The sequence below is a fragment of the Wyeomyia smithii genome, chromosome 3, assembly GCF_029784165.1.
Source record: "Wyeomyia smithii strain HCP4-BCI-WySm-NY-G18 chromosome 3, ASM2978416v1, whole genome shotgun sequence".
In the NCBI taxonomy this organism is placed as follows: domain Eukaryota; kingdom Metazoa; phylum Arthropoda; class Insecta; order Diptera; family Culicidae; genus Wyeomyia; species Wyeomyia smithii.
Genome location: NC_073696.1, coordinates 232,928,459 through 232,950,616, shown reverse-complemented (window position 1 = coordinate 232,950,616; position 22,158 = coordinate 232,928,459). Strand labels below are relative to the sequence as shown.

The 22,158-nt window shown below is 39.2% G+C and overlaps 1 protein-coding gene across 30 annotated transcripts in view; it reads left to right on the top strand.

Annotated features, from left to right (window-relative positions):
• Positions 1-22,158, top strand: part of LOC129731476 (G protein-activated inward rectifier potassium channel 3) — a 226,206-nt gene that overhangs the window by 12,789 nt on the left and 191,259 nt on the right. For all 30 annotated transcript variants that reach the window (XM_055691517.1, XM_055691519.1, XM_055691504.1 and 27 more), the window contains exon 2: positions 19,248-19,646. In XM_055691517.1, the coding sequence (XP_055547492.1) occupies positions 19,327-19,646 (320 nt within the window). In that variant the 5' untranslated portion in view covers positions 19,248-19,326. The remainder of the gene's footprint in view (positions 1-19,247; positions 19,647-22,158) is intronic.

Sequence of the window (22,158 nt, the reverse complement as noted above, 5' to 3'; positions counted from 1 at the left end):
AAGCCAAATTGAGTTTCTGATAGTAGACCATTTGATTCGACCCAGTGGTCTAAACGACGGAGTATCATTTTTTCCATCAATTTCCGGATACAGGATAGCATTGCAATCGGCCTATAAGAGTTGTGATTAGAAGCTGGTTTCCCTGGTTTTTGGATGGCGATCACCTTCACTTGCCTCCAATCCTGCGGTACAATGTTTTGCTCCAGGAACTTATTGAACAAGTTCAACAAGCGCCTCTTGGCATTGCCGGGTAGATTCTTCAACAAGTTGAATTTGATTCTATCTAATCCAGGCGCGTTATTGTTACAGGACAGGAGGGCAACTGAAAGTTCTGCCATCGTAAAAGGTGATTCTATCGCGTCGTGGCCCGGAGACGCATCGCGAACAATATTTTGCTCAGGAACAGAGTCCGGACATACTTTCCTGGCAAAATCAAATATCCACCTACTTGAAGACTCCTCGCTTTCGTTGACCGTTACGCGATTCCGCATTCTTCGGGCTGTGTTCCAAAGAGTGCTCATCGATGTCTCCCTCGACGTCTCGTTCACGAACCGACGCCAATATCCACGTTTCTTTGCTTTAGCCAAGCTTTTAAGCTTGGTATCAAGCTCCGAATACCGTAAATAGTCGCCAGGTATACCTCCCGTCTGGTAGGCCTTAAACGCGTCGGATCTTTGCGTGTAGACATCGAAGCACTCTTGGTCCCACCACGGAGTGGGAGGCCGTTCTTTGATCGTTACGCCGGGATATTTCTTCGTTTGGGCTTGCAACGCGGCGTCGAGAATCAAGCCCGCGAGGAGGTTGTATTCTTCAAGTGGTGAATGATGTTGAATCGACTCGACCGCTTTTGAAATCATTTCCTCGTATAACTTCCAATCGACATTTCGTGTGAGGTCATACGGAATGTCAATTGGTCGCATGCGAGTTGACCCGTTAGTAATTGAAATAAGAATAGGCAGATGGTCGCTACCGTGAGGATCGAGGATTACCTTCCATGTGCAATCCAACCGTAGCGACGTCGAACATAAGGATAGATCCAAAGCGCTTGGGCGCGCTGGAGGTTTCGGGATACGTGTCATTTCACCGTTGTTTAAAATAGTCATGTCGAAGTCATCGCAAAGGTTATAGATTAAAGAGGAGCGGTTATCATTGTATGGGGAACCCCAAGCCACGCCATGAGAGTTGAAGTCTCCCAAAATCAAACGTGGCGAGGGAAGAAGTTCTATTAAATCAAAGAGCAGCCGTTGCCCAACCTGTGCTCTGGGGGGAATATATATTGAGGCAATACAAAGCTCTTTACCTTGTATTGTCATTTGACATGCGACAACTTCGATGCCTGGAATCGAGGGGAGGTTAATACGATAGAAAGAATAGCACTTTTTAATCCCTAAAAGTACTCCTCCATATGGGGTGTCTCGATCAAGGCGAATAATATTGAAATCATGGAAGTTGAGATCAATATTTGAAGTAAGCCAAGTTTCACAAAGGGAAAATGCATCGCATTTGTTTTTATTTATCAAAACTTTAAACGAATCAATTTTTGGTAAAATACTTCTACAATTCCACTGTAAGACAGAGATAGAATCCTTCATATACGCAGTTGAATTAGGCATCGAAGGATACAATCGCTGCAAGGAGAGGCCATTGGGCAGTCAACTGCTTCAAAAATGATCTAACTGTTGGGAGGAATGCTGTAAGAAAAATTTTAATTGGATCGGGTACATTGAAAGTTTCAAAAATCCAGTCCACAATGTCAGAAAATTTCACTAATCCAGAGTTTGTTTCATCAACTGGGAGTGTAAAAGGAGCAACTGGGGTTTTAGATGTTCCTGGCAGTGCTGGGAACTCCTTCTGGGACTTTAAATTTGCCAGCCCAGGAGGAGTTTGCTTCGGTTTTTCCGCAGCACTGTTTGGTTTGTTTGTAACTTTCATTTCACTTTGAGAAATCTTAGGACCTTTTCTAGGAAGTTTAGGAGAGGAAATATTTTTCCTCTTTCTAGACTCCCCAGGATTGGCGTAAGATGCTCCCGCTGGTGAATCGTCAGAATCGGTTTCATCAGAGGACAACAGATCGAAGGGGTTCGAAGTAACGGGAGAAGTGGTAACGGTCTTCTTCAGCATGTCAGCGTAGGAACGCTTTGAACGCTCTTTGAGAGACCGTTTTATTTTATCCCTGCGCTGCATGTACACCGCACATGTCGAGAGCTCATGCAGATCTTCTCCGCAGTGAATACACTTTTCAGCGTTAACACTGCAAGAATCTTCCGCATGAGACTCCCCACACTTGCCACAACGTGCCTTATTGCAGCAGTAGGCGGCTGTATGGCCTAACTGCTTGCAATTCAGGCAGTTCATGACGCGGGGCACGTAGAGCCTCACAGGGAGACGAACCCGGTGGATCGAGACGTGGCTTGGTAGTGCAGACCCGGCGAACGTAACTCGAAACGAGTCTGACGGAGTGTATACTGTTTTGCCACCGATGATCGATGCTGACCGCAATTGCTTGCAGTCGAGCACCTTTACTTCGGGACACGTTTTGTTCTTAAAGCACCCTTTGGCACTTTGCAGTATACACTCGACGGACAGACTCGAATCGGTTATGACACCGTCGATCTCCACGTCTCGTGCGGGTATGTAAACGCGATACTCGCGTGTGAAGAGCTCAGAGCAAGCTATATCGTTGGCCTCTTTCAGGTTACCGACCACGACACGGAGCTTGTTAGGCCGGACCTTGGAAATTTCGGTCACGCCCTTGTACTTCTTCGTCAGGTCTTTAGAAATCTGCAAGAGGTTCAACTTTTTCGATTTCGGTCCTGCCTTTGGCCGAAAATAAACAGTATAGCTGCCCTGGGCTCCGTCTGGGTAAAGCCTGGGGCGAGGGGGGACTGAAGAATGAACAGGGGAGGGGGTAACAGAAGGGTCAGGGTCAGAGGGGTTCGGGGATGGTGGCGCGGGAGGCGAGGGATCTACATCCATCGCGCTAAGTCTAGCGCACTAGCGCTGACAAGAACACGTACCTTTTTATTTCTCCCTTCCAGTAAGGTTGGTTGTCCGATCGTTCGAAGTAGCAGCCGTTACAGCCAGCAGCACCAATACAGCAGCACCAAACAGCCACCAGCAGCGAGCCAGGTGTGAGATCACTCCACACAGCGATACAACTCGCTGACACTGATGGCTTCTTCTTTTTCCTCGTTTGTGTCTCGTCCACTGCTGTAGCACAATCCAGCCAGCAGCCAAATCGGCTTACGCACCAGCTGGCAGTCACGATGCGAAACAGTTGCACAAAGGCACGACTTTGAACCCGGATTTATTTCACTTGACCAGGCAAACAATGCCAACACTTGTTCACACGTCTTTTGTTTTATACTCTATCGGACCGATCACCAAACACGTCCAGTACTGATGCGTGTTCGGCACAGAATGAAACGTGTCACCTGAAAAGTATACTTTATCAATGAATGAATAAAAAGTACAAGGTCCGCTCTAATTGAACACATAACTGAGAAATGTTAGTCTTGTTTGTAGGGAACACACAATTCTACAATATCGAAAGAAATTCAGATTATAGTATTGATTCTGACTTTGCACTTGACGATTTTACCAAGGATATCCTAGAAAGGTTAAAAAAGTGTCTATAAAAAGAACGAGGATGATTACGAATAACTTTATTGAGTAAAAAAAAATATTTGCATTACAATATTCCATTCTAACCATCGATTTGTTGAAATAAATATAATTTTTGGTTTGTTTGTTTTTTTTTTTAAATTATTTTTGGTGTCGCAGAAGTTGAAATTAACTTATATTAAAAAATGCGCAAAACTATTGGAAACTTCAAAGTTCACAGAATAGTGAACTTTAAATTTGGTTTCCTCGAATTGATGGAAATCTCACTTGGTCTGGTCTGACTTAACACCGACCATATAAAAAACGTCGATAATATTACTCGACAAAAGCGAATAAAAGTAGCCCTAAAGCTCAAAATAGTTGTTAAAATAATATTATAATAATAGAAACGCGTCAAAAGGCTTGTCGGGTTCGTCGCTTTTACGGTTGCTTAGGGGAAAACTCGTTCAAGTCTCTGGAAAAGTTATCATCACTAAGGACACCGAAATTCACAGGAATGTTTGAAAACCTACAATATCTCATTTTTTTCCAGTTTGAGCTCTGGGACAAAACTTGTGTTTCCTAAATTTTTGAACGTATTTTGAATTATGAAAGTGGTGTGAAAGATCGATCACTATTTTAAACATGTTAAACATTTTATTCAAACCAAAAGAATCTGCAACAAAAACATTGGAAAATGAACCAAATCATTTTACTGCTATGTTTTAATCAAGAATAAGATGAAATTAAAATAAATTTGAAATAAAAATACAATTATTTGTCAAAAATGCAATTTAATTTTACAAATGAAAAAAGAACGTATCTACCGCTTCAAATCGATATTATTTTGAATGTATTGACGAATTTTCTCCAAAAATAATATATCAGGGGTGGAGTATCACATTTCGATCTCAATGATTTTTGTTCCGATTTCGGTTGAACATGAATTACAGAATACCAACGAATGTCAATTGGTATTTCTCAATGTAATCCTAGATTTACTTTTTTTTTCTGGTGGATAACTGACATAGTCTCATACGGAAAAAGATTGAAAGAGATTGTTTTATAAGTCTATTTAGATTCATTTGATGAGTTGGGTACGTGATGTTTATTTGGCTAGGCTACCTGATTAGATTATGACGAAACAATAGTTGAGATAACGCGAATAGATCTAATTGTTTAACTAAAAAACTGTAAATCTACTTCATTTAACTATGTGCTTGATTATAATAACTACGATAGGACGATCGTCATCCGCATCAACCCGTACGATTCTGGTGTATCAAGCAGCAGCTTAAGTTTATCAAGCGTTATCTTCTCGAAACGTGCACTTGTTCTCACTTGATAAACAAAACCAGCCATGCCGTGAGTTCATCGGCTCGATTCTTCTGTTTCGGTCTGATAATTTGTGCATACTTAGTAGTTAGGTGCAAAGATACAATCGTGAATCGCAGACTACGCTGCTCCTAAGAGTAGATACATCTGTAGCATTTCGTTTTCTTTTTGTTATTTTTGATTAGTCATACTTTGCCGGATTCTCAGAGATGGCAGTGTAATGTTAAAATTTGCACATCCCATAACCTATCCCTGTCTTTTATGACAATTCACGTTTTGGATAATTTTTAAATGTTACCGGAGTCGTGCGCACGGGGTGGTTTTTGGGGTTTTAGAAAAAATAAACTGGGAACAAATCATGAGAACAATACCAGACAAAAAATTTAATTAAAATACTAGAGCGCTGCCCCAAATGCCGGTAATCATCTGACAGAAGAATCAAATGAAGACCTAGAATAAAAGATTTGCATATAAATTTACTGAAGAAAAAATTGTGATATTCAACGCAGTTAAAAAAATGTACAATTTTCGAACGGTCTCTACAATAGGATGATGAATAACTGAAAATGACCTTCCGTTAAAAAATTAGCACACAGAGGATAAAAAAAAATTAACAGAAATTTGGGAAAAAATAAGTTTTTTCACTGCCATTCTGTTGAATTCTTTAAAGTTATTGGCTTGACTGAACTTTACGCTCACGATCATAAATTCGTCCTGTTTTCAGAGGTGAAAGTTTCGAATAATGTTTGAGTACCTACTCATATTGAAATACATAGTAATTGAAAGAACACCAATACTCGTTTGCTGAACATCTTCAAAAGTATTTGCGGATCAGAAATTAATGACGCACAGCAATCTGAATTACTATGTCAAGCTAATTAGAATGTCAATAGTCAGATTTTGGTGTTAAATGATTCACTAGACGCTAATAATGCTAATAATTGTAGTTCGGATAATCACAGTCTGAATATAGTAGAGTTCATGATCAAATTCAACCTTCCAAACGAGAATCCTGCGCACGATTATGGTTATAATGGTAGCTTTCTGCGTTACCAAAGTGAAATGGGTAGCATTTCGTATTGCTAAAGTTTGTAATGTGGTTAAACACGTTAACTTAACCAAAGGTCGGATAATGGTGTTTACTGGACCATTACTTTACTCCATGATTATAGTATCTTTCATGGTTTCAGTTCCTGTGTCGTTCTCAGAACTTAATCGTGAAACGATCATCTCCTAAAACGTTCACTCCATACTGGTTACGACCCATTCAGGGTTGCTGTAATCCTGTTTTGGCTGGATTTTGGCAGAGTTTGGTATTTTTGTAAAACCTTTTCTCTTCTGCTGCTCGTCAGCGTCTGTAATTTGATACTCCAGTACAGGTTTTCGTTGGGCTGCGTGTTTTTCTGTTGCTAACACCGTTAATAACACATTTCCATTTGATCACGGTCGGGTGGCCAGAAGAATCATGTGATTTGAATGATTGTGAACATCAACGGTGGACCGACGCACCGTCACACGGGGTGGCTTTCACTCCACCAAACCGAATAAAAGAAAGGTTTGTGAGCTTGAGTGTACTGTAACCAGTGCTGATAAAAGTCATTTTCCCCAGCAAAATTCTTCGAAAATTACAGCCAATCATTTTCAATTTTCACTTCCAATGATCGCAGCACCCTTTCAGATACACTAGATTTTCGTCCTAGTAACGGGCTGTTATACTCAAATGAAATAGATCGCGCGCATCGTTCACGGTTACGGAATAAAATTTGACGAGAAATCCAACCAAATGATCTTCACTTCAACGCGAAAAAGAAAAACAAACAGCCCACTCAACCAAAATGAACCTCACCGAAACACTTTTTCACTGACACTGACCGATGCCTTGACAATCTTCGTTAACTGATAAACTGATTTTGTTGTCTTGCTTCCATCGCATGAAATATAATGAGGTGTTTTGACAGTTCACTTCCATGCAAAAAGCGGAAAGGGAGAACTCTGAAAGGATTGTAAAAAAATAACGTTTATGGATGCTTTTTTCACTTTCACTCAAGAGTGTCAACAAATATCAACCCTGACTGTAACAAATCTAGTTTTTTTTTGTGTATTTTAATCGTGGTTTCGAAAAACCGCTTACGCTATCCTAAATTTGACTGGTGATCATAAATCAAATTGAACACGATCCACCTGTCGAAGTGTCAGTTCAAATATCAACACTTGTTAGTGGCAGAATATCGGCTTGCAGTCGAGTTCGCAGTCGGTGGCAAACGAACGATTAATTCCGCTCACAGTTCCATTTGTCGGTAGGTACCTAGTAATCATATCGAGCAGTGGAATAGATAAAAAAATGCTACAGGTAGCAGAACCGTGCTTCTAGATACCGTATAGTGGGGGTAAATCACGGTTAAGGTTGTGGGGTGTTGACAGTACAAATAATGCAGGGCCGCAGTGCGGAGCGGATCGGATCGGATCGGAAGCGGAAAGATTATTTTGAGGTGATACAACTGTCAACGGGTCTGCCACTGCTGTCGATAGAGTGAAGTTATCGTATGTATATGGTTGCAACGTGTAGGTAATTAATTCATCGGGTTTAATTGATTCATATAGTAGCACGGGCAGAAACGCACCGAAGCGATGCAACTGCTGCACTTGTTTGTTCCAACTAGATTCAAGCCCTCCACGCTGAAGTGCTGAGTTTGCCGAAATGCACTTGGTCGAAGTTGCTCGAGTGCAGTGACGACTGGCGGTCTGATTTGGATTCGATTGATTGTAGCGGCAAGTTCAACGAATTCGCATGAACTTGCGTGTGATGGCAAACACGTCTGAGGAGGGTTCCTCGCTCGTTCGAGCTTTATGCTCTAACCGCATGACATAATTTCCGAACGGTTAAGGTTAAGGCCGTTCGCGGGGTTGTAAACAGATGCTGTATCGAGAACCGGATCGGATTTGTGGTTGACAGTTTGTTGCGGTATTAGAAACTCGAACTTGGTCGCGGTTTTATTGCGGCTAGGTTACATGATTTTAAGATTACAGGAGATTTAATCGAGGTGTCATGGAATAATTGAAATAATTTTCGACTGCTGGCTTGTTCGGTGATGCCAGGGTTGCTATGAGATGTACTTACATGTATTTATTTGCAAGTCAAGAACCTTCAGTGGACAAATCCTCTTCAATGTTCACTAGAAAGATGTGTTGTATCATGATCAGTCCGATAATGTCAGAACAATCATGATGAACTAATTCTTCATATGCGAGATAACTCCATTATCTCATGAAATAACTATTCAATTATCTACCCGTCTCACAAAGCAAACTCTCGTGGTGATGTTCAAAACGATCCATCCAGTTTTTTAAGCAATATTATTAGCAAATCTTTTTCAAAAATGATTCATTTTCGAGCACAATTGGTCGGCGTGCGACCAGACCGAACCAGGCGCCATTTTTTAAAAAATGAGTTATTAACACCAGTCGATGTGAGAATGAATAATCTGTCTTTAATGAAGAAATGAAATCATTTGAACAGTTCATTATGATAATATAACAAAAATTGTGTATAGCAGCTTGTAGGAAACATACGAGGTGGTTAAACTTTCAACGCCGATTACTCGAAATAATGGTTTTGGCGCTTGGCTCAGTCTGGCTGCATGCCGACCAATTCCTCCTTCAGCTTCCTTCTCCACGCCTTCTTTCCAAACATAGATTCTAGAACCATACAATCAAACTTTGCTGTATTTTTTTTCAGTTCAAATTTATTTTATTATTCCAAATATAAGGAAATATAAAATTCATGAATCCAGCACTCAGCGTTAACTTTTATCGAGGCATGTGGAACATGCCGTAGATCATCGAAAACGGGCATAAATATTTCATACAATGTACTATAGTATGATTGAATAATCCACACTAACAAATTTATTACACAATACTAATATTTTCTATGGAACTTTCAACAAATATGGATTGATAGCCAAAATTATTTAGAACAAGTTTACTGAACAAGTGAAGTAGTATTCTCGCTTTTAAGACAAAGATGGCACCAGCAGTAATTGCTGATCGATTTTGGCATATCTACAACGTGATGAACCAAGTTGAGATATATGGTAAGCCAACCGCTTTGACGCGTTAGTGATTTTATTTCGGCGTCATATACTTTTATTCGTTTGAAAATGTTTGATGTTGTTCCAAATAATTCTCCCTTCCGGAAAGTGAAAGTTCAAAGAAAACAGCGGACTGTCCGTGTGAATGAAAGCCAAAAACCTTCGAAACGCTAGATTGAATGAATTGCTGTGAAGGATCCATGACAAACGCAGGAACAGCTTGCTTCGGTATTTGAAATTACCCACCAAGCCATTATCAAGCGATTGCAGGCTTTAGGAATGAATCAAAAACAAGGAACTTGTTTTTTTTTTGACGTGGAACTATGTTTGTCTTTGCCTACCACTTTTAAATTGAGAATCTATTAATCCCTTTTAAATGCTTATATATCGGTTTGTTTTCAACCGATTTCCTTCATTCTTGAAGCAATCGATTGGAAAATTATACACGCATCCGCCCAAATGCAAAAAAGTTTGATTATGCGAACTATTGTACTTTCGAAAACTGCCAAGCTTTGATAAAACGAAAACTACGTCCTATGATATGTCGCTTGCTGGCTTTCCCTAAACAGCTCGACAAAATAGTATACCTGGTTAGGCGTCGTACACAAATTACGTAACGCAAAAAATCTAGATTTCAGACCCCCTCCCCTTTATGTAACGATAAGTAACTTTCGATATGACTCCCCCCCCGTCAAATTACGTAACGCTGATCAACCTGACCCCCCTCAAAATTTTCAATTTCGAGCCAACATCGTAGTTACGTAACTGTCCCTACTAGCCCCCCCTCCCCCCTATGTAACAATAAGTAACGCAGACTCAACCCCCTCCCCCCCTTCATGCGTTACGTAATTTGTGTACGACGCCTTAGCCGGGAATGCACTCTTTGGTATAAAAGAGCCTGCTTCCTTTTGAAATTTATCACATTATTTTGGCAGATGGAGGGACGGACTACGATCCTATATTAGCAGTAGCGTAGTGGATTGCGGCAGTAGCAACTGGCTTTCCGAATTTGCATTCGGCTTAAACGAATCACATGCCAGTTGGTCACATATCTCATCACCAGTGTGGTAGCCGCAAACGTTTCGATTTGCCGGTTGGGGGCTTCGGTTTTCTTCCCAATTAAAATTTGCCGCCGCCGTCTAATTTACTAAGTGTGCAAACAGCTCTTACAGTGTGTATTGTTAAAGTGCCTTTATTCTCTTACTGTTGAGGTAGCCCAAAGGTTGAATTCAGCATTTCAGATTTTATACAGAAAACTGCTTTTCTCAAGGCAAATTAATAAATAATTGAAGATTAATCATTTTTACGGAAGGTCACAAGCGCTGGACTTTGCAAGTTAATGCTTTCTTATTCTGTTCCATCAGTGATATCGTATTTTTATGTACGAATAAAAGACCGATAGCGAGCGGGGGACTAGTGTGGTTGGTAACGTCTCCGCCAACCACGCTCGACGCCTGGGTTCGAATCCCACCGCCGACATAGGTGTCGATGGTTGTGAGGTGGCGTGATCCACTCACAACCAACCCAACTGGTCTAGATTCAATCCTAGCCGACACCGGGAGATTTTCTGAGGCGAAAAATCTCTGGGATCACGCCTTCCATCGCATGAGGAAGTAAAGCCGTTGGCGCCGGTCCGTTAATAAACGGGTCGTGAGTTAGGGTCCTGGGTGTGGAGTCGCCTCCCTGGGCGTCGGTGATTGGCCACAACATTGGCGGAACTAGACCGACGGAAAATAAGTGAGAATAAAAATAAAAGACCGATAGCCTTGCAACAGCTTTAAAATGTTAGAGCGCCTCAACAAAGGCGGTTAATTCAACTTCATAGTAATAATTTGAGCTCGAATCATAAGAAAATTTGAGCAGAATTTTTTCGTCTCCCAGCCGCTCAGTTGCAACATGAAGCAAAACACAACAGCGAGGAAAAGAAATCGCTTAACGCTCCCAGCCACAACACAGCCTATTTCATAGCATCATTTGGCCATAAGAGCTTGTTTCTGGTAACCTTAGTTACATTCTTTAGGCGGAAGGCGAGCCGGCCGGATGATCCAACATCAAAAGTAGCAACAGCAGATTACGGCAACAGCGAATTGCGGCAGTATCAGCTGGCTTTTCGAATTTGCTTTCGGCTCAAACAAATCACTTGCCTGGTTGGTCACATGTCTTAGCAGTAGTGTGTTTTTTTCAGTGTGTGTTGTTAAAGTGCCTTTATTCTCTCCACAACCACGTGAAGGTTTCCGATCACAGCCATATATTTCGTACTTCAGCACGGCACAAACGTGTTGTAATATTTCCATACATTAGACTCCCAATGTTGATTCAATGAAGAGTTTATTGATTTCAGCCAGCAATAGTAAATTTTATGACTCATTACTGAGTCCCTTGAATTACAAGTCCCTTGAAGTTTCACTTTTTTGTTAGATAAAAAAAAGCATAAAGTTTTCTATATCGACAAAAATTTTTTGATGCCAACTGTCTTAAAAATGCATGGGTCGTTGAAATCTAGTGATGTTTCGAATTGTTTTCTTTTATCGATTTTCTGGGAATCAGAAAGTTTTGGAACTGAAGACAGAGTCGTTTTTTTGAAAAAATAAGAAAAAAACAAGACAATACCAGGTCTCGCAGTTTCATGCATTGCTAAGATATTTGTTAAAAAAATCGATTTCGACATTTTTATATCGACAATTCCTGCGCATTTTTTCATCGGTCATAAAAGTGAATCTTTGACTGCTTTGAAGTTCCACATCCCGAAGTCCGATTGAGCTAATGGATCAATCCGGGATGCAAAATAGATTTCAAACTGCATAAAATACGTTCGTAGAATATAAAATAATAAAATTGTTAAAAAAATCGCACGACTCGCTGGATTTTTTTTTTGCGGAAAACACATCCTGTGAGTACAAAGAGAATTTACTTATAGTGTCATCATATTCTAGAGACTGTTTAGTGACGTGATTACCGGGCTGCGCTAAAATCCCTTGCTCGAAGCTTCTGATTCGGTTTCAAAGCGTCCCATTACAACGAAACCAGCTGCACAAACCGGGTGCGGTTGATTTTAATTGCAATGATATTGTTATGATCCGGTTTTGAGATGTTGAAAGTATCATTATGAATAGCGTCCCACTAATTACCACCAACTCTCCAGCCTTAATCGATTATCGTGGGCAGAAAACCTGATTACTGCGTGAAGACAGGAAATTTTCATATTGCCGCTTCGGTTGATCCCAGCTAAGCTAAGTAAGGCGATTATACACGTCGTCGCTTTCGTCAGCGGTGAAGAATTTGCATTTGTGCTTTGGTCGCAAATTTTCTGTCATTATTCCATTAGAGTGCAGTTTTTTTTCTGTATCACGTTAGATAGCGGAGCGGTCAGTATTAATATATGCGTATACATGTCTTTGTGATGATTGTCTTGTTACATTTGATTCAAGAATTCCACCCGTTACACACTTACGTTGATAAGGGAAACGAAGAATTTTTAACTGTAATTGAAAGGTGCTTTAATTGCCGAACGGTGCAAAGTGGTTTATTATTGCCATGATTGATCGATCGACGCGGGTGAGATTTAATGACAGGGACAGTAGGCACTCACGTTCATACGGTGAAGGCGCTCAGCGGTAGACCGGTAGACGATTTAATCATTAGCGGCAGAAGATTTACGATGTGGTTAAGCGAAGGTTGCATATAAATGTCCATTTTAACTCCTGGGATATTTAGCGCTGGCTGTCACATGCATGTGCAGTTTGTTATTCATTGGGTATCCAATAGCTTTTTTTCTCCTGATTTCAACCACTGTCACTGTGGAAAGTAATTTATTTAGAAGGAAGGAACAACAAAGACTCCAGCATTATCATAACTTTGAACCGATTTCAAAGTTTTACTGTCTTGTCATTTGGATCAAAACATTTTATATGTTTTCATTGAATATATATATTTTACTATCTATCGTAACTATATTATTTATCTTTACTGTATTGAAATCTACATCTACTTTTTAAAACCACATTATTGGCACAATGTGTTAAGTTGATTTGGGAATCCCGAACCGATTGATTGCACTCGCTGGTGAAGGGAGGTAATTGCTCTATCGTAGCTCGCAGCACCAAAAGGTTGTGCAGAATTATAGTATGAATTTAATCATTTGGGAAGTCCATGTCGACTGGTTAGCTTGATTCTGCGCAAATTTGTTTGCTTGTTAAGTTCACATATTTTCTGTTTTCATCAACATTGCTTTTTGGGTCGCAGATCCCTATCAAAATGATCAACCTTCGTCTCTCTCTATTTATACGCATGAGTTTTAGTGTAAACTCATAACTAAACTATTTTGGCGCCCGACATCCAGACTTGATCGTCCAGACGGTAATCCGGTAATCAGTGGGCGTCTCGTGTTGTTCTTCAAAAAAAAAAAACTTACATACATGCGGAAAATAAAATCTAAGTCATGGCCGGTTAGCGGCACAATAAAATCGTAAACCGAACCTCGAGCCGGCTGGGTAAACAAAACAAATGTAACCCACGGCGGCCGGACCGATGAATGTACGCCTACGGTGAACGTAAAACGTGTGTACGACCGGCTTTTGACAGGTCACTCAGACTAGAGTGTGATGGGGCTGTCAGTCAGTTTCGCGATTACTACCATGCTAATTTTTGTCTTCAAAACTGGCAGTTTTATATAGCTTGTTTTTATTTTCGGTGAATGAGGTTAAACAAAAATATGATTCGCATGTCAACCAGAACCTCTACGATTCAGAGCCGAACCTGGTCAAGGTGAGGAAGATGTGTTCCGGTTGGCGGACTACTTATGAGAAATTATCGGTCCTAGTGCGTGCAGGTGTCGCGCCGGTGGTGACAGAGAACGGAGTTAATTTGCAACCTTATAGGGCAGATCAGCCTCTGTGGTAGCTGCTGTGACCGATGTGCTGACCTTGATGTGCTCGGTAAGCGTGTAAACGTCAATTAGACACTTCAACTGGCATAATAAATTAACGAGTGTTAGGAGATGATTGCTCTTTCAGGTCTATCAGTGCCATTCTCGGTAGTCCGCCTGCAGTGTTGCTTGCATTTATGACTGTTATGACCGCGTGCGATGCATGTGACAGTATATAAGAACGTAAGTAATTTGTTCGTTTGGTTGTTGGTCGCACGTTTGCAAAAATTAGCCCCCAACGGACTCTGACTGGCTAACGTGACTCGATTGTTAGTGGGTGTTATGTTCGAACTGTTTGGATGGAAATTTAGTGCTAAAAAATTATCACAACAAACTGCTAATAAATGGTGCTTATAAAGCCTTAGGACAGCTTGGAAAGAGCCGGAGGTATTCAAATGTAGAGTCCTTAACTACGTAATTTTAAGCGTAGTGTAATGTAAAAAAAAACGTCAAAACAAAAACTGTTACAGTCTGTGTATTTTTAATTACCTGAACATGGTAACAAATCGGTCCCAAATAACTACCCTGCGGAACTGTGGAGTGCTTCGAAAACAGATCCATATTTTGCGTTTCTGAATTAAAGTGAGCGCCCGAATTATCAGAAAGATCAGATGTATTGAGTGAATTTAATAATTGTTAATAATTGTTAATTATTTCAGAATTTGAGAATTGTTAATAATTGACCGTTTCTTGTATAATAAATGGCAGTAAACGATTGTCATACCAATGATAGAATTGAATCATGATTGATGCTGCATATAACAATCAACAGAACGAATCCGAACGAACATATGATGTGAATTGATGTTAAAATTATCACCTGTCGGTCTCATTAGAAGCTAATGCTTGCTGCTTAATTTGGACAGCAGGAATAGTATCACAGTCACAGTATGCAATAACCTTGAGAAAAATCGATGAACCTAAAAAGTTTTATGATTTGGCTAGATATCAAACAAAATTCGTAATACCAGTTTTTACGTTAGACTACCTGTTACTTTGAAAACTTTTATAAGGTGGTATGATGTAAATAGTGTAAAGAAAAAATGTCCTATCAAATTGCATAAACCCTCCATTCCCTTGAACGGAACCAGTTTTTACGTTAGACTACCTGTTACTTTGAAAACTTTTATAAGGTGGTATGATGTAAATAGTGTAAAGCAAAAATGTCCTATCAAATTGCATAAACCCTCCATTCCCTTGAACGGAATTTATTGGAAATTTTTAATCAACTTCAAAGGAATCGAATATTTTTAAAATTTCTATAAAAATCCTTCATAAAGCCAAAAATCCAGAAATCGTAAGCACGCAAATCCTGTGTACAATCAGGAAAATCGTCGAATTCCGAAATCAGTCTTCCAAAATTAAAACTCGTCACAAAAATTGCAAAATTTTCAAACAAAAAAATTCAAGAATCCCAAAATTCTCCATTCATGCTGATTTTGAAGTTACAGCATCTTTTTTTGAATCCTAGAAATGTGAAATCCTTAGTTTAACAATCAAGCCGATAGATATAAATTTGCCAGTTTTTCAAACATATCGTTGGAAGCAGCGCACCTGAAAATTTTCTAAAGATCCTGAAATTACATGATCCTGAACTATTGGATTTCAAAATTCAGAAATCTAAAGATAGGTAAGTGATAGCATTCTATTGAATCAAATTTCACAATTCGTTTTTAGGAGGAAAATCTACCCAAAATCACATAATCCTAAAATAAAAATTACAGACCAAAAAAACATTTTTAACGATCTGAACTTTTTAAAAGAATTTTAGGATTATAATTATAAATTTGAGAAAAAATATTTGATTTAGGGTTTTCATGTTCTTAAAATTACGATTATGTGATTGAAATTTTTAGAAAGTATTTGAATTACTAATTCATCTAAGCTCCTATATTCATCTCCGTACCTATATTCATCTCATCACACCTTGATGATCAATTTATCGCCAAATTTTACCATATTTTCAACGTAAAACTTTCAACCACTGGACAAAATCGAGAAGCAAATAGATGAACTTTTAAAAAATTGTAGAAATTTGACGGTAAATTGGACAAATGAGAGAAATAAGATGAATATAGGTGCACCTGGCTGTTGAGATGAATAATGGAGCGATTACCCTACTAATGCTAAAAATATAAAATCCCAAAAACTTTGAATTGTAAAATTCTAACAACCCAAAATATTAACTGCAATCCTAAAATTTCAGAATTTCAAAAACCAATAATTCCACATTCACATTAGTCTACAACTTTTGAATCGTTAATTTCTGAAATCCAAAAATTTTAAAAATCTTCCCAATACAGGGTGTTCTATTTCAAAACTGCACACACTGATATGTATTGCTCTAACTTTTGACAAATTGGGTGAAATTAAATGATATTTTGCGTACAAATAGTTTGATGTGTATTGTTTACATGCTGTCAGTTGATTTCATCAGGTGCGCAAAAGTTTTCAAAATGTCGTCAGAGCAGAGCAGTGCGTTTGCGAAAGAGTTTTTTTTTTATTTTGTTCCGGTATACTAAAACTTTTCAAAGAACGTCTGACTGTGGTTCAAAAGCCCACATCCGGACGAAAACGATCACAAGCGCGTGGTTACTGCCTTCAAACGCAAACCAAACACCGCGGTCCGAGATGTGGCGAACAAGTTGCACGTGAGTGCGTTTTTCGCGCATAGGACCACGAGCCGGACACGTTCGTTCAAGGTCCAAAAGTCCCCAAACCGAGACGAGAAGCGAAATACGACCGCGTAAAGTCGTGCGCAGAAGCTGTACGATCAAAAGTTGTCCAAGCCACACTGTTGCGTGATGGATGATGAGACGTATATCAAGGCAGACTTCAAGCAGATTCTTGGAAGCCAAGGATAAGTTTGATGTTCCCGAGGACCTCAGGACGCAGAAGGTCTCTAAAATCATCAAGAAGTTTCTGATTTAGCAAGCCACGGCGGAAGCGTGCGGAAAGCGGAGCACTCAGAAGCGGCTCTTGTCCGACGCTCTCCTGGCCGGATTTGGCATCCTACCACTGCTTCAAGGAGGTGGTAGAGTAGAAAGAAGTAGAGTAGAAAGAGCTGAACCCCCTGAACACTCTGAAACTGCGCCCGATCGAGAAGTACTGGGCCATTATGAAGGGACACCTTCTAAACGATGTCGAAGAAAAGAGGAGGGCATGGGTTAATACACTGAAAACGGTAGATTCTAAAGTTGTGCAGAATCTTATGGCTGCGGTTAAGGCTAAAATTCGAACATTCGGTTATACAGGTGAAATCTAAATCACAAAACTCAGCGTTCTCGAATTCTGAAATCTCAGAATGATTACTGAAGGCCCGAAGTCCGATGATTGAATGGTAATCACACAACATTATCTTTGCGAAATTATCAAAAAGTAAAATTCAAGAATCACACTTTGATGTACAAACTTGGTATCTTTTTCCCAAATCCCAGAATCGCAAAATTCCAAATCCAACAACTTCAAATACTTACCCACAACTCTCAAAATTTAGAATTTATGCTAATAGAGTTAAATTCGTCACATAATATTAAAGAGAAATACTCGAAGTCATTAAGTTACCCAAATCCGTAGTTACATTAAAGTTGCGGAACTTACGCGGAGTCGAAATTTACGCAGTTTTTACGCGCTACGTAACCTCGCGTAAAAAGTGATACTTAGAATTCAAAGTTTTAACACAAATTTAAATCTAAGTTTTTGCATGTTGTATGTTTTAGTATTTCCTATATAAACACTTGTTAGCTCCTGTTTTTTTAATTTTCGTAACAGCTGCGATGTTAACACAAGCGATCGGGTTTAAAAGATCACGGGTTGCAAAGTCTGGGATTTTAGGATCTTTATAATCTCAGGTATTTACAGATTCCAGGAAAGAAAATATGATTATTTTACAATTTTAAAAAAAGTCTTTAGGAATTTAGAATTTAGATTTTTTTCTGAATCTTTAAATTGCAAAACTTTGAAATATTAAAATGCAGAATCCGTTAAATTCGGTAATCCTAAAGATTTTAAAATATTCGAGTTTTAAAGTACTAAAATTACAATTCTTAAGTTTTAAACTGCTTGAATCTAATGATTCCAATTGTGTAAAACATGTAGTTCCTAGAATTCACAAATCGTCTAAATCAAAATGAAAAAAAAAATACAATTCTATTTTTTTTTTTTTTCGTTTAAAATAAACCCTGATATCCTTTCTCTAACATAGACTTAAATATTGACTCCCCGAAAAAAATCGAACACTTAACTTCACTTCACTGTTTTTACCAATTTTTACAGTTGTAAGTTGATACGTATTTTCGCTTGTATCGTGCTTGAGATACGCAGAAGATTAGAGCGGAGCGCTCGATAGGATGCTGCTACGGTGTCTGCAAGCAAAACTGTCTTTATCAAGACGGTAAAATTTTTCGCATGAAGTGGAATAATTTTTCTTATAAGAATTCCGCACTCTCAGCAAGTATTCAATTTTAGGTTTGTTTGATTCAACGTAAAATTGTTGCACAGAAATTAAATATTATTGGTCATCACAAAAAGCTTGTATACAAATATCCAATCGTGAACTGTGTATCTCCCTCGTCAATGCAGGTGAGTATTTCTACGGTTGGGTATTTGTATACGAGCGCTACATGAAATCCCCTATTAATAATTGCGATATTTGCACTCGTATACAGAAATCTCACTATTTTCTTGCCTCACGTTAACTTGGCTAATGATTCGTTGACTTCATGGCATGAGGAAATGCAATGTTATCTCTATAAATTAGTAATGTCTAAATCGTGCCGATCGAAGCTTTTATTGAATGTTAATGAATCAAAGGCCATTCAAGAAGTAACAGTGAATGTCCAAATTCAATTGAGTCCTGTAATATGGCACCAGTAAATATACTAGTTTTTATGATGGACACCACAGGCAATTTTAACATTGAACTCTCACATGAGGCTGATACTAATGTGGGTAGATCGATTTCACACGTGCTTCTCATTTTGATTCATCGTAATCTAGCTTATGTACGGAAAAAATGATTGTTTATTAGACCTCCACGTTGCCAGATCAGTAATGCATAAATAGATCATAAAAAGATGTAGTTAGTGTCAGTCGGTGGCAGCCGAAGTAATCACTTTCAATCAAAAACAATAAATCGCTGTTATTTTTGGTACCATTACTAATAAATGAAAAATGATTAGTCACTTTCTGTCAATATATTAGAAAGGCTCAGTGAAAAAAAAAAACGTAGAAGTTGTTTACTTGTTCAAACTTAACTTCTTAAATTCCTGACATATTTCTACCATTTTTTTTAGAAACCCGATCGCATGGAACTGACCCCAAAGTAGCAACTCAAAGTCCAAATCTACTGGCAAAGCATAAAAAAGAACCGAAATGACGAAACTCTTCGATGAAACACGAAACGCTACCGGCGATGCCGGTGAGGATGGTGATATGGCCTGGACCAAACTGTTGTCCGACCAAAGCACGCCTAGCCCAGATATTGTGAAAGCCGTTGTTACGGCGGTTGATTCCAACGGTAAGCAACCAAAGGATGTGATAGTGACCATCGATCCGGAGACTGGAAAGGAAATTGTCACGCAACCGGCCGAAGGTGCAGCTGGCCGTCGGCGGGAGTCAATTATCGGGACATTCCACCGGCAGTTGCGGATGTCACTGAAGGCTGTAAGCGAAGGGCCAGGACCGTTAACAAGGTAAGCTCAGAACTATTTGATAGATAGACGATATGGGCGATATTAGATACGAGTGACTGAAGGCTAGATTGTTTGGTCACAGAAAGTCACGTTCTTCTTGGTAAGTGCATTTCCGTGGCATGACTGAGAAGAAGCTGCAGTTGCAGCGTGCACCCAGAAATCATTGTGCAATTCATGCGAAACTGTCAACTAAGTGCATCTTCGAAACGTGATCTTTGTCGAGAAATGAAATCGCATATTTCGCGAATGACTCGTCTGCATAGAGTGTACAAATAAAGCGTTTTTATTGTTAGCTCCGCGATACTGAATGCCACGCGCCTCCATCAATGGAAATTTGACACTCGACTTCAAGTGTTTTTCTTTAATTATCTTGATTCGATAGCGACGTATTTTGTAACGAAAATAAACAAATTTCGTGCACGGGTCGGCTCACGGCTTTTCTCGATTGACTCACTTACTCACAGCATCAGCGTAAGTCGTCGTGTATTTCTACTTCACCCAACTCCCCCATTCTAATAAAAGAACCGGCTGAATCGATTCTAGCTTTACCGAAGGTGATTCATAATGAAAACAAACAAATGTTGGGCAGCAACTCGTTCAACGTACATGTTTGTCTCGCCCGCACGATTCCCGAACCGACCGTCGGTTTCTGGCAGTTCGTTAGGCCCATCTCACGTGGGTGACATTGACTTAATTTTGAGAGAAATTTTCCTTTTTTTGTGCTGTGCGCACGTTTTGTAGGCGGATGGGTAGCCGGGATCGGCGGTCCATTTCGGCATTTTAATATGATCGTATTGTTGGAGATATATTTTCAAGGTTCCCTCTTAGGTGCTTTGTTTTACAAAAAACATACGCCTCGCCAACGTCACGACGAGAGCTCGGCAAAATATGTGTCTAATAAGAAAAGCTGTGAAGTATTGAAATAATTTAGTTGTTTCTGCAGATGCTGCAGTTGCAGATGATCATATTAGGACATTTGTTATAGGATTGCACGGTGGAACGAGAGCTCAAAATCGTGAACTTTTTTTTTGATTTACTCTCCAAGTGCTGGTTTCATTGACATACTATCTTTAGAAAATATTTAGTATTTAAAAGATTCAAAGAATGACAATAAGTTTAAGTTAGAAGTTGGTGCTGAAAAATCACATCTCAGTCTTGCACTTCAGAGAATTGTTGTCTTCAGCAAAATTGTAGATAATGTTGTCACAAAACTCTTGCTTAAGACACTTTTCTTCTAACTTCTCTGGAATCATATATGACTAGTACTTAAATTTCGTTTTTTTTCTGAGTATGTGAAAAACTGTAGCATTTTGAGGGCAACAATATTCAGCATATATTTGTATGTCATTGGAACACACAACTTTTTGGAAGACTCAAAAAAGATAGCTTTTACATAGACCGAGTTATCGCCAAAAAATGCAAAAATATGTTTTAAAAAATATTTTTGAATTGCATATCAGGTAATGAAGATACTGGAAGGGACAAACGTTTCAATCAATCTAGAAGAATAATTAGAGTATCGAACATCTTCGGCGGCAGTGATTTTTTTCGGTTGGTTTCGGACTGCTGCAGAAACCCTGCCGAAACAACCACTACCTTCGATACTCTATGATAATATTTTATCCCACGCGGGTTTCGTCTGCTAGTTTTTGCTTATTTGTGATCTGGGGATGTTCAGAAAATGATATTTTTTGTACATTTATGGCGCTAACTCGGTCTTTGTAAAAGTTATCTTTTTCGTGTCTTCTACAAAGTTGTGTGTTTCGATGACCTACGAATTTATTTTATTTATTATTTATTATTGTTATTTATTTTTAGGTATTTATTAAAATCAAAAAACCGCTTCTGGAGTCTATTTTCACTTATTCATATCAAATGTAAGGTTTTGAATCGTCCTGTAATTGAAAAATTTGAAAGGTTAATTGAACTCAATTCTCAAACCCGTGTCATGACATTGTACTTAATGTTCTACACTGATGGATCACTTCTCGATGGGTCCACTGGCTCCAGTATCTTCAATAACAATTTGACTGTTTCGGCCCCGTTATGCTTCACGGTTGGGCCTAAATAAATATTAGAATTAAAAAAAAACAATTTAACCGTCTCCTACAAGATCGATAATCCGTCGCAGAATTCTGAATTTCAGTATACCCTAGGGGTTATCGACAAAATGCCCACGGACCATCATTTCATGAAAGATATTAAGCACTCACCGTATTTCTTGGGGAAAATACGGGAACATTTGAGTGCTTTTTCCGAAAAATCTTCTCAGATTACCTTAGTGTGGGTCCCTTCTCGCTGTTCGTTACCGGGCAATGGAAAAGCGGACTCCTTGTCTAAGCTGGGCGCAATAAACGGCGATATTTATGAACGACCAATTGTCTTTAATAAATTTTTCGCATTTCTACGCCAGAATACGATCATCAGTTGGCTAAATTCATGGACCAAAGAGGAACTGGGAAGATGGTTACATTCCATAATTCCCAAGGTATCGACGAACCCGTGGTTCAAG